The sequence below is a fragment of the Nomascus leucogenys genome, chromosome 12 (genome assembly GCF_006542625.1).
Source record: "Nomascus leucogenys isolate Asia chromosome 12, Asia_NLE_v1, whole genome shotgun sequence".
NCBI classification, from domain to species: Eukaryota; Metazoa; Chordata; class Mammalia; order Primates; family Hylobatidae; genus Nomascus; species Nomascus leucogenys.
The window spans coordinates 1,500,588-1,512,746 of NC_044392.1; the positions used below are offsets into that span (position 1 = coordinate 1,500,588).

The window sequence follows — 12,159 nt, forward strand, 5'->3', positions numbered from 1 at the left end:
AGCCCGAGGGGGGGACACGGGGCGAGTCGGAGGGGGACGCGGGGCGAGTCGGAGGGGGACGCGGGGGAGCGAGGGGGGGCGCGGGGCGAGTCGGAGGGGGGACACGGGGCGAGTCGGAGGGGGGACACGGGGCGAGTCGGAGGGGGACGCGGGTGAGCCCGAGGGGGGGGCGCAGGGTGAGCTCGAGGGGGGCGCAGGGTGAACCCGAGGGGTGCCCCGGGGTGTGCCCGAGGGGGGGCGCACGGTGAGTCGGGGGGGACACGGGGTGAGTCGGAGGGGGACGCGGGGTGAGCCCGAGGGGGGGACACGGGGCGAGTCGGAGGGGGACGCAGGGTGAGCCTGCGGTGGGGAAGCGGGGTGAGCCCGAGGGGTGCCCCGGGGTGTGCCCGACGGGGGGGCGCAGGGTGAGCCCGAGGGAGGACACGGGGTGAGTCGGAGGGGCACGCGGGGTGAGTCGGGGGGGCACACGGGGTGAGTCGGAGGGGGACGCAGGGTGAGCCTTTGGTGGGGACGCGGCGTGAACCCGAGGGGGGCCCGCGGGGTGAGCCCGAGGGGTGTCCTGGGGTGTGCCCGAGGGAGGGCGCAGGGTGAGCCCGAGGTGGGGGCGCAGGGTGAGTCGGGGGGGGACACGGGGTGAGTCGGGGGGGGACACGGGGTGAGTCGGAGGGGGACGCGGGCTGAGCCCGAGGTGGGGACACGGGGTGAGCCTGAGGGGGGACACGGGGTGAGTCGGAGGGGGACGCGGGGTGAGCCCGAGGGGGGGGCGCAGGGTGAGCTCGAGGGGGGGCAGGGTGAACCCGAGGGGTGCCCGGGGGTGCCGAGGGGGGGCGCACGGTGAGTCGGGGGGGGACACGGGGTGAGTCGGAGGGGGACGCGGGGTGAGCCCGAGGGGGGGACACGGGGCGAGTCGGAGGGGGACGCAGGGTGAGCCTGCGGTGGGGAAGCGGGGTGAGCCCGAGGGGTGCCCGGGGTGTGCCCGACGGGGGGGCGCAGGGTGAGCCCGAGGGAGGACACGGGGTGAGTCGGAGGGGCACGCGGGGTGAGTCGGGGGGCACACGGGGTGAGTCGGAGGGGGACGCAGGGTGAGCCTTTGGTGGGGACGCGGCGTGAACCCGAGGGGGGCCCGCGGGGTGAGCCCGAGGGGTGTCCTGGGGTGTGCCCGAGGGAGGGCGCAGGGTGAGCCGAGGTGGGGGCGCAGGGTGAGTCGGGGGGGGACACGGGGTGAGTCGGGGGGGGACACGGGGTGAGTCGGAGGGGGACGCGGGCTGAGCCCGAGGTGGGGACACGGGGTGAGCCTGAGGGGGGGACACGGGGTGAGTCGGAGGGGGGGCTCAGGGTGAGCCCGAGGGGGCGATGCGGGGTGAGCCCGAGGTGGGGACGCGGGGTGAGTCGGAGGGGGCGCGCGGGGTGAGCCCGAGGTGGGGACGCGCGGGGTGAGCCCGAGGTGGGGGCGAGGTGGCGGGCCAGACTCACTGCGTTCTTTCGCCCCTTTGTCCATCCATTCATTCATTCAGGATCGTTTTCACTGTCGGTCCGGGACTTCGACCAGAACCAGGGAGAGGTGGTGAAACATTACAAGATCCGTAATCTGGACAACGGTGGCTTCTACATCTCCCCCCGAATCACCTTTCCTGGCCTGCATGAACTGGTCCGCCATTACACCAGTGAGCCCGACGGGAACCCTCCCTTGTGCCCTATCAGCCTATCTCCCCTCAGTCCCCCTCGGGTGTCCCCCATCCATCTTTCAATGTGCTCCTCCACTCCCCATAGTGGGTGAGGTGTGGAACCTGACCCTACGGTCCCAAGTGTTTGGGTGACAGCCCCACGCCCCCCTGCTAGTCCACTTCACCTAGATGGGGGCTTGGAGAAGTGGGGGAGGTGGTGTCAATACGAGGACTGCCCTATTGACAGCCTTCACCCCTCCCTTGTCCTCGCAGATGCTTCAGATGGGCTGTGCACACGGTTGAGCCGCCCCTGCCAGACCCAGAAGCCCCAGAAGCCGTGGTGGGAGGACGAGTGGGAGGTTCCCAGGGAGACGCTGAAGCTGGTGGAGCGGCTGGGGGCTGGACAGTTCGGGGAGGTGTGGATGGGTGAGTGTGGCCTCCAGGACTGCCTGGGAAGAGGGGAACGGGAGGGGCCGCTGAGGTGGTGAGAGTCCCTGGACAGCTGCCTGGCAACCTTCCCACTCCTTCCCTTCCCCGACCCAGGGTACTACAACGGGCACACGAAGGTGGCGGTGAAAAGCCTGAAGCAGGGCAGCATGTCCCCGGACGCCTTCCTGGCCGAGGCCAACCTCATGAAGCAGCTGCAACACCAGCGGCTGGTTCGGCTCTACGCTGTGGTCACCCAGGAGCCCATCTACATCATCACTGAATACATGGAGAATGGTGGGTGCTGCCCGAGTCGGCTGCCGGGGGACACTGCTGTCCCCGCTGTCCCTGCCGGAGGGTGGAAATACTTTTCTTCTGGCCCAAAGCTCAAGCAAGGAGGGTTTCTTGAGCTTTCTGGCCCCTAAAGACTCACCTCCAGCCGGGCGCGGTGGCTCAGGCCTGTAATCCCAGCACTTTGGGAGGCTGAGGTGGGCAGATCACGAGGTCAGGAGTTTGAGACCAGCCTGACCAACATGATGAAACCCCCCATCTCTACTAAAAATACAAAAATTAGCCAGGTGTGGTGGTGCATGCCTGTAATCCCAGCTACTCAGAAGACTGAGGCAGGAGAATCCCCTTAATCCCTGAGGTGGAGGTTACAGTTGCAGTGAGCTGAGATCATGCCACTGAACTCCAGCCTGGGTGACAGAGCGAGACTCTGTATCAAAAAAAAAAAAAAAAGACTCACTTTCAGGCATGAGAAAAAGGTGTATCCTCTGATCTGGTCTTGTCTGGGGGCAAGCCTAAGGTGGCAAGAATGTTCTGGAAGAGCATTCACCCCAACCTTCCTTGACCTGCCGTTCTGTTTGCCTTCTTCAAAGCCCTACCTTGATCTCAGGATGCTTGATCTCAGAAAGCAAGTGGGTCCCTAGCCCTGTTTCTCTCCCTTCTGCCCCTGAGCCTTGGGAGGGCAGATCTGCCCCCAAAGCCCTCTTTTTCAGTTCTGAGTCAGCCCCCCACCCCTGCACCCCTCTTGGTCTGTTACTGGACAGAGTGAGAGCCCCAGGAAGAGGAATATGAGTTTCTTTTTTTTTTTTTTTTTTTTTTTTTGAGACGGAGTCTCGCTCTGTCGCCCAGGCTGGAGTGCGTGGCGCGATCTCAGCTCACTGCAAGCTCTGCCTCCCGGTTCACGCCATTCTCCTGCCTCAGCCTCTCCAAGTAGCTGGACTACAGGCGCCCGCCACCACGCCCGGCTAATTTTTGTATTTTTAGTAGAGACGGGGTTTCACCGTGGTCTCGATCTCCTGACCTCGTGATCCGCCGCCTCGGCCTCCCAAAGTGCTGGGATTACAAGCGTGAGCCACCGCGCCCGGCCTAGGAATATGAGTTTCTAGCCTCAGCTTTGTTCACGCCAATTTGCTGTGTGACAGGCCAAGTGCCTGCACTGTCTCTGGTGCTCAGTTTCCCCAAGTATAACAGCAGAAATCTAAATGGGCTCACCAGAAATAATACGGAGTATTCATCAAGGCCTCTAGAGTCTGACTGCCTGGGTCAGAAGCCTGGCTTCATGATTTTATGGCTTCGTGATAATTACATCACCTCTTTCTGCCATGGTTTCCTACTAAAATAACGCATTAGTAACTTCCTCACAGGGTCTTGTGAGGATGAAATAATTAATGCATACAGAGCAGTTAGAACTATGCCTACTTCCAGGTGCTGTGGCTCAAGCCTATAACCCCAGCACTTTGGGAGGCCAAGGTGGGTGGATCACTTGAGCCCAGAAGTTCAAGATCAGTCTGTGCAACATAGCGAGACCTCATTCCTACAAAAAATGTTTAAAAATTAGCTGGGCGTAGTGGTGTATGCCTGTAGTCCCAGCTGTTTGGGAGGCTGAAGTGGGAGGATCACTTGAGCCCAGGAGGTCAAGGCTGCACTGAGCTGTGATTGTACCACTGCACTCCAGCCTGGGTAACAGAGCGAGACCTTGTCTCAAAACAAAACAAAAAAACCCCACAAAACTATGGCTACCATATAGTAACTGATCAATAAGTTCGTTGCTGTTATGTGGCTGTGATTCTTTGGGAGTGTAAGATCTATCCTTCTTTCAGGAAGAGAAACAAGCTGTTCATTGGCTAATGGGAAATGGCAAATAGATTACATCATGTGTATTTTTTTTTTTTTTTTTTTTTGAGTCTCACTCTGTCTTCCAGGCTGGAGTGCAGTGGCACGATCTCAGCTCACTTCAACCTCCCCCTCCAGGGTTCAAGTGATTCTCATGCCTCAGCCTCCCAAGTAGCTGGGACTACAAGCATGTGCCACCATGCCTGGCTAATTTTTGTACTTTTAGTAGGACAGGTTTTCGCCTTGTTGGCCAGGCTGGTCTCGATCTCCTGACCTCAGGTGATCCTCCCGCCTTGGCCTCCCAAAATGCTGGGATTACAGGTGTGAGCCACCACGCCCAGCCTATCATGTGTATCGACTTTGATTGGTAGCTGCTCGTAGTGCTGGAGAAGGATTCTGGGGTTCACTGGAAGTGAGTCCCGGGAATGATTAGCAACATCTGCCATGGACATAATGGAAGAATGGCAGTGTATCCATGTCTATGTATTTGCTGTGTGTAGGTGAGGTCTTTGTCTTTGGTAACTAGTTCAGCACTCATAGTGGGGACACTCAGGTTGCTGTCATCCTTTTACAGGGTTTTAATCTCTTGGGAAGGGCCATTGGTCACTCACTGCATCCTAGCAACTCCCATCCATGTCCAGCTGCCCTCCACTATTAGACAGGTGGTCCCTCAGGCCCCCAGACCCCCTCTTTCTTATTCCATCCAATATATTCAGCACATTGTTATTGTTTCTTACTCTCGGCTGGGCACCAGGAACATGGATGGATGAAACAAGGTTCTCATTGTCAGAGAAACCTGATTTTAGTTACAGCTACTGGGGAAACCAGAGTTTGTGCCATGGGAAAGTGCCAGCATGCCCATGGGAGTGTAGATGATGATCCAGTTTATTATGCCTGGTAGGATCTAGAGAGGCTTCCTAGAGGGGCAGTCTAGCTGGGCCATGAAAGAAAAGTAGAGTTTTTTTAGCAGGCAGAGATGAAACAAGGAGGCTTTGGGGTGAGAGCCTAGTGGTCTGAGTGCAGGATCTCAAAATTGCTAAAGTGTTTGAAGTCAAAGGCAGAGCGGGGGAAATAGAAGAAGCTACCAGTGTGGACCATGCCAAGCTTTGGATACTAGTTGAGGAGTCTGGGTTCTACCTTATTGGTGATGAAAAACCTACAGATCCCTCCCAGCATGCTCTACCCTAGCCCCTCTGCAAAAAAACCTTTACATATTCTGGGCATCCTTACCCTGAACACACACTCCCCATTCTCACTCTTCACTCTTCCTTTTCACGTGTCAGACACACTTCTAGACTCCCAGTTGGAGGAGAAGGGTCTGGGGGCCTCCCCCTGGGGCAACTTGGGCCAGCAACTCTTGCTTCTGCCCACAGGGAGTCTAGTGGATTTTCTCAAGACCCCTTCAGGCATCAAGTTGACCATCAACAAACTCCTGGACATGGCAGCCCAAGTAAGGAGACTGGGGAGGGGGCTGGGCAAGGGCACAGGCCAGTGACGTGAAGACATCTGGCTCAGGACTGCTGATCTGTGTTTGGCCTGCAGATTGCAGAAGGCATGGCATTCATTGAAGAGCGGAATTATATTCATCGTGACCTTCGGGCTGCCAACATTCTGGTGTCTGACACCCTGAGCTGCAAGATTGCAGACTTTGGCCTAGCACGCCTCATTGAGGACGACGAGTACACAGCCAGGGAGGGTAAGTGTGAGATTTAAGGGTGGTCTGGGCCCTGCAGGGGCTGGCCAAGCAGACCCAGGTGACCTCACTCTGCCTCCTCCTTAGGGGCCAAGTTTCCCATTAAGTGGACAGCGCCAGAAGCCATTAACTATGGGACATTCACCATCAAGTCGGATGTGTGGTCTTTTGGGATCCTGCTGACGGAAATTGTCACCCATGGCCGCATCCCTTACCCAGGTTAGAGCCAAGGGCAGGAACTGAAAGGGTGATGGGAAGGGCAGCAAGTCCGTGTCTTCGCATTCAATTCTTTCCAGTCTCAGAATCTGAAACTTTGTAGCTGCATCTCCTCTATCCTCTCAGGGGTATGACTCCAACATCCCCAGGCAGACGCCACATCTCCCAGGGCTGGCTTCCATCTCCGTATCTCTCTTTCATAACCCCAGCTCTTTTCTTTTTCTCTTTTTTTCTTTTTTTTTTTTTTTTTTTGAGACAGAGTCTTGCTCTGTATCCCAGGCTGGGGTGCAGTGGCGCCATCTCGAATCACTGCAACCTTTGCCTCCTGGGTTCAAGTGATTCTCCTGCCTCAGCTTCCCAAATAGCTAGGATTACAGGTGCATGCCACCATGCGTGGCTAATTTTTTGTATTTTTAGTAGAGACAGGGTTTCAGCATGTTAGCCAGGATGGTCTCAATCTCTTGACCTTGTGATCAGCCCGCCTCGGCCTCCCAAAGTGTTGGGATTACAGGCGTGAGCCACCTCACCTGGCCCCAGCTCTTTTCTTTGGTTCTGGCCCAGGCAGCCCAGTATGGTAGAAGAGGATCTAGCTCAGGAACAAGAGGCCTACCTTTTATTAGCAGATCTGCCACTGTGGCTAACTTTGTTTGGCCTTGTTCAGATCATTCCTGTGCCTAGTGAAGCTAGTCGCTTCACTTCTCTGAGCCTGTTTCCTGATACTAAAAATAAGAGACTAGGCCAGGTACAGTGGCTCATGCCTATAATCCCAGAACTTTGGGAGACCAAGGTGGGAGGATTGCTTGAGCCCAGGAGTTCGAGACCAGCCTGGGCAACTGGTCGAAACCCCATCTCTACAAAAACAAAAATTAGCCAGGTTTGGTGGCACGTGTCTCTAGTCCCAGCTACTCAGAAGCCTGAGGTGGGAGGATCACCTGAGCCAGGCAGGCAGAGGTTGCAGTGAGCCAAGACCATGCCATAGGGCAACAGACCAAGACCCTGTTCAAAAAATGAAAAAGAGAGACTCCATCTCTACAAAAAAAAAAAAAAAAAATTAAAAATTAGCTGGGCACGGTGACACACACCTCTAGTTTCAGCTATTTGGGAGGCTGAGGTGGAAGGATTGTTTGAGCCCAGGAGGTTGAGGGTGCAGTGAGCCATGATCATTCTATTGCACTCCAGCCTGAGCAACAGAGAGAGAACTTGTCTCAGAAAAAAAAAAAGAAAAAGAAAAAATGAGAGACCATTTGTGAAACAGCCTGACTCATAGTAGGTTGTCAGTATACACTGACTCCTCCCACCATCTCCTGGACAAAGCCCTTTACCCCTGAATTCAGCCAAGACAGGGATGGAATTTTTGAAAGGAACTTGCTAAGAAACTCTGGGGAAAGGAAATGGAGCACAAAGACAGGAGTAGGGAGGTCATGCGGCACAGTGGCTAAATTTGTAGAAGCTTCCCATATCCCCAGAGCAAGGTGAACAGACCTTTGCTCCAAGGAAGGTAAAGACACCTTGGAAGGCCGGATGCAGTGGCTCACGCCTGTAATCCCAGCACTTTGGGAGGCCGAGGCACGTGGATCACAAGGTCAGGTGTTCGAGACCAGCCTGACCAACATGGTGAAATCCCGTCTCTACTAAAAAAAATATATATATAAATTAGCTGGGCATGGTGGTGCGCGCCTGTAATCCTCGATACTCAGGAGGCTGAGGCAGGAGAATTGCTTGAGCCCGGGAGGCAGAGGTTGCAGTGAGCCAAGATCATGCCACTGCATTCCAGCCTGGGCGACAAAGCAAGACTCTGTTTCAAAACAAAAACAAAAATAACCACCTTGGAGACAGGTGAAAAGCTGAGGGGCTTCCCTGCCCTGGGCTTGCCCCAACCCAGAGTCCAGGGATAGTGCTGGAGCTGGAAAAACGGAAATATTCTCCAGTTATCCTGCCAGGCGTCCTCACTGCTCCTCCCCTGTTCCCACAGAGGCAAACCCATAGGGAATGTATCTATTAGAAGAAAATAGGCAGTGAAAGCATGATGATAAATGGCAACTGACATATAGCATTAGGGTCAGGGAGACAATGGGGAGAAATGGGGACCTTGGTAAACTTGCAGCTGCTCCAGCAGATGGCTGCAATTAAGGCGTGGGGGACCCAAAAAAACAGATCTTTTGTTTTTTTAAGAGAAGCCAAAACTTGGAGTTTTAGGAAAATTTGTTCATTTCCATTTATTGGCGATTGATTCAAATTGTTTAAAAGCACTCTAGGGGCCGGGCACAGTGACTCACACCTGTAATCCCAGCACTTTGGGAAGCTGAGGTGGGTGGATCACAAGGTCAGGAGTTTAAGACCAGCCCGGCCAACATGGTGAAACCCCGCCTCTACTAAAAATACAAAAATATTAGCCAGGCCTGGTGGTGGGCACCTGTAGTCCCAGCCACTCAGGAGGCTGGGGCAGGAGAATCACTTGAACCCTGGAGGCGGAAGTTGCAGTGAGCCATGATCACGCCGTTGCACTCCAGCCTGGGCAACAGAGTGACAGTCCATCTCAAAAATAAATATAAATAAATTAAATTAATTAATTAAATGAATAAATAAATAAAACCACTCTAGGGCCAATCCAAAGTGGATCTGTGGGCTATACTCAGGCTGGATTTAGCCTGTGGGCTCGCACCCTTAACTCTGGCCACGGGTGTTTAGTTCCCTGGCCTATGTCCTCCTATGCCTCAATTTTAAAATGGGAGAGTCCCGGCCAGGAGTGGTGGGTCACGCCTGCAATCCCAGCACTTTGGGAGGCTGAGATGGGCGGATCATGTGGTCAGGAGGTGGAGACCAGCCTGACCAACATAGTGAAACCTCATCTCTACTAAAAATACAAAAATTAGCCGGGTGTGGTGGCATGCGCCTGTAGTCCCAGCTACTCGGGAAGCTGAGGCAGGGGAATCGCTTGAATCTGGGAGGCAGAGGTTGCAGTGAGCTGAGACTGTGCCGTTGCACTCCAGCCTGGGCAACAGAAGGAGACTCTGTCTCAAAAAAAAAAAAAAAAAAAAAGCGAGAGTCCCATAGGTAGAGGCTCCCTTGTACAAGTCCCGGGGAAAAAGGGTCTCTGTTGACCAGGCTTTAGTCCCAAGCTTTCCAGGAGCAAAACTTTGATTTTGTAAATACCCTGTAAGGTTTTAGTCTTTGGGAACTGCTTGTCACAATCTTTGTTCAGAAGACTGAAGGAGAAACCAGACACTACATGAGCAATTTAGAAATAGGGAAGGAGGGAGCTATGTTACTGCTGTGATCATGCAGTTCTCCAGAGCAGCTCTTCTTGGGGTCTACCTGCCAAAAGCCTGCCAGAGGGGCCAGGACCAGCATAAAGGGAGGGAACCAGCTCAAAGACTATTTCATCTGGGTCATGGAGGGGCCTGGGGAACCTTCTCAAGCCCAAGCAAAGTCTGCTTTGCGAGGCCCAGGGTCCACTTGGCTTCCTGATGCAGGATGTCATGTGCCTGGTCTTAAAACTGGAGAGACCTGGTTGTGGGTGCCCATCCTGCCCTGGGCCCTGACCTTCTCATTATTCCTACCAAATAATAATAATCCCAGGTGCCCTTTATTATTTATTTATTTATTTCAGACAGAGTCTCTGTCGCCCAGGCTGGAGTGCAGTGGCATGATCTCAGCTCACTGCAACCCCTACCTCCTGGGTTTAAGCTATTCTCCTGCCTCAGTCTCTCGAGTAGCTGGAATTACAGGTGTGTGCCACCATGCCCAGCTAATTTTTGTATTTTTTTAGTACAGCCAGGGTTTTACTATGTTGGCCAGGCTGGTTTCAAACTCCTGACCTCAGGTGATCCACCCGCCTTGGCCTCCCAAAGCGTTGGGATTACAGGCATGACCACCACAGATGGCCTCCGGTGCCCTTTATGAAGCATCTCCAATCCAGACTTTCTATGCCTGGATAGATTTGATGCTTTCTGTGATTTATACATAATAATATATATATTATTTTTCTTTCTTTTTTTTTTTTTTTTGAGACAAGAGTCTGGCTTGAGTTGCTCAGGCTGGAGTGCAGTGGCGCAGTCTCAGCTCACTACAACCTCTGCACCTCCACCTCCCGGGTTCAAGCAATTACTGTGACTCAGCCTCCCAAGTAGCTGGGACTATAGGCACGTACCACCACACCCGGCTAATTTTTGTATTTTTAGTAAAGATGGGGTTTTGCCATGTTGGTCAGGCTGGTCTTGAACTCCTGGCCTCAAGTGATCTGCCTGCTTTGGCCTCCCACCGTGTTGGGATTACAGGCGTGAGCCACCACCCCTGGCCTGTGCACTATATTTGATGCTTTCTGTGCACAATCTCATTCAATCCTCATAACAATTCTGTGAGGTAGGAACAGTTATTTACTCTATTTTCCAAATAAGGAAACTGGGCTCACCCAAGGTTCCACAACTAACATGTGTGTATTATTGAGCATTTAATTTACACCAGGGGAGCTCGTCGTGGTGGTATACACCTGTTGTCCAGCTATTTAGGAGGCTGAGGTGAGAGGCTCATTTGAACCGAGGAGTTCAAATTTGCAATGTGCTATGATTGTGCCTGTGGACAGCTGCTGCATTCCAGCCTGGGCAACATAGTGAGATCCCTTATCTGAAACATTTTTTTTTAAGTAAATAATCAGCTGGGCATGGTGGCTCACGCCTGTAATCCAGCACTTTGGGAGGCCGAGTCGGGCAGATCACCTGGGGTCAGGAGTTCAACACCAGCCTGACCAACATGGAGAAACCCGTCTCCACTAAAAATACAAAATTAGCTTGGTGTGGTGGTGCACGCCTGTAATCCCAGCTACTCGAGAGGCTGAGGCAGGAGAATTGCTTGAACCTGGGAGGTGGAGGTTGCGGTGAGCCGAGATCGCGCCATTGCACTCCAGCCTGGGCAACAAGAGTGAAACTGCATCTCAAAAAAAAAAAAAAAAAAAAAAGGAAATAATCTATACCAGGCACTCCAAGTGGTGCGACTGACATTCAACAGGCACCGCTAGTGTGACCTTACCATCGATGAAGACCAAGCTTCTTTTGGATTGGTGCTCACACTGTGCCAGTTAAATATTCCGAGCATTACCCTCGCCTGTGGGCTTCCAGTGCCTGACCTTGATGTCCTTTCTCCCGTCAACCCCTAGGGATGACCAACCCGGAGGTGATTCAGAACCTGGAGCGAGGTTACCGTATGGTGCGTCCTGACAACTGTCCAGAGGAGCTGTACCAACTCATGATGCTGTGCTGGAAGGAGCGCCCAGAGGACCGGCCCACCTTTGACTACCTGCGCAGCGTGCTGGAGGACTTCTTCACAGCCACGGAGGGCCAGTACCAGCCTCAGCCTTGAGAGGCCTGGAGAGGCCCTGGGGTTCTCCCCCTTTCTCTCCAGTCTGACTTGGGGAGATGGAGTTCTTGTGCCATGGTCACACGGCTTATGCACATATGGACTCTGCACACGAATCCCACCCACATGTGACACATATGCACCTTGTGTCTGTACACATGTCCTGTAGTTGCGTGGACTCTGCACATGTGTCTTGTACATGTGTAGCCTGTGCATGTATGTCTTGGACACTGTACAAGGTACCCCTTTCTGGCTCTCCCATTTCCTGAGACCACAGAGAGAGGGGAGAAGCCTGGGATTGACAGAAGCTTCTGCCTACCTACTTTTCTTTCCTCAGATCATCCAGAAGTTCCTCAAGGGCCAGGACCTTATCTGATACCTCTGTATGCTCCTCCTTGGTGCCTGGCCTGGCACACATCGGGAGCTCAATAAATGTCTGTTGATGACTGTTGTACATCTCTTCGCTGTCCACTCTTTGTGGGTGGGCAGTGGGGATTAAGAAAATGGTAACCAGGTCACCCTGAGTTGGGGTGAAAGATGGGATGAGTGGATGTCTGGGGGCTCTGCAGACCCCTTCAAATGGGACAGTGCTCTTCACCCCTCCCTGAAGGATTCATAGTGACTCCTACCTGGAATCCCTTAGGGAATGGGTGTGTCAAAGGACCTTCCTCCCCATTATAAAAGGGC

General features: G+C 53.9%; 1 protein-coding gene across 5 annotated transcripts in view; it reads left to right on the forward strand.

The window, feature by feature from the left end:
* LCK (LCK proto-oncogene, Src family tyrosine kinase) overlaps positions 1 to 11,928 on the forward strand; it is a 33,496-nt gene extending 21,568 nt beyond the window's left edge. Inside the window, exons 7-13 of one of the 5 annotated variants that reach the window (XM_030823313.1) lie at positions 1,515 to 1,664; positions 1,938 to 2,090; positions 2,208 to 2,387; positions 5,585 to 5,661; positions 5,754 to 5,907; positions 5,992 to 6,123; positions 11,273 to 11,927. In XM_030823313.1, the coding sequence (XP_030679173.1) occupies positions 1,515 to 1,664; positions 1,938 to 2,090; positions 2,208 to 2,387; positions 5,585 to 5,661; positions 5,754 to 5,907; positions 5,992 to 6,123; positions 11,273 to 11,475 (1,049 nt within the window). In that variant the 3' untranslated portion in view covers positions 11,476 to 11,927. Of the gene's footprint in view, positions 1 to 1,514; positions 1,665 to 1,937; positions 2,091 to 2,207; positions 2,388 to 5,494; positions 5,662 to 5,753; positions 5,908 to 5,991; positions 6,124 to 11,272 lie in introns of all 5 variants that reach the window. The other 4 variants (XM_030823312.1, XM_030823314.1, XM_030823311.1 and 1 more) reach the window with 4 other exon arrangements.
* Positions 11,929 to 12,159: the final 231 nt, after the last annotated feature.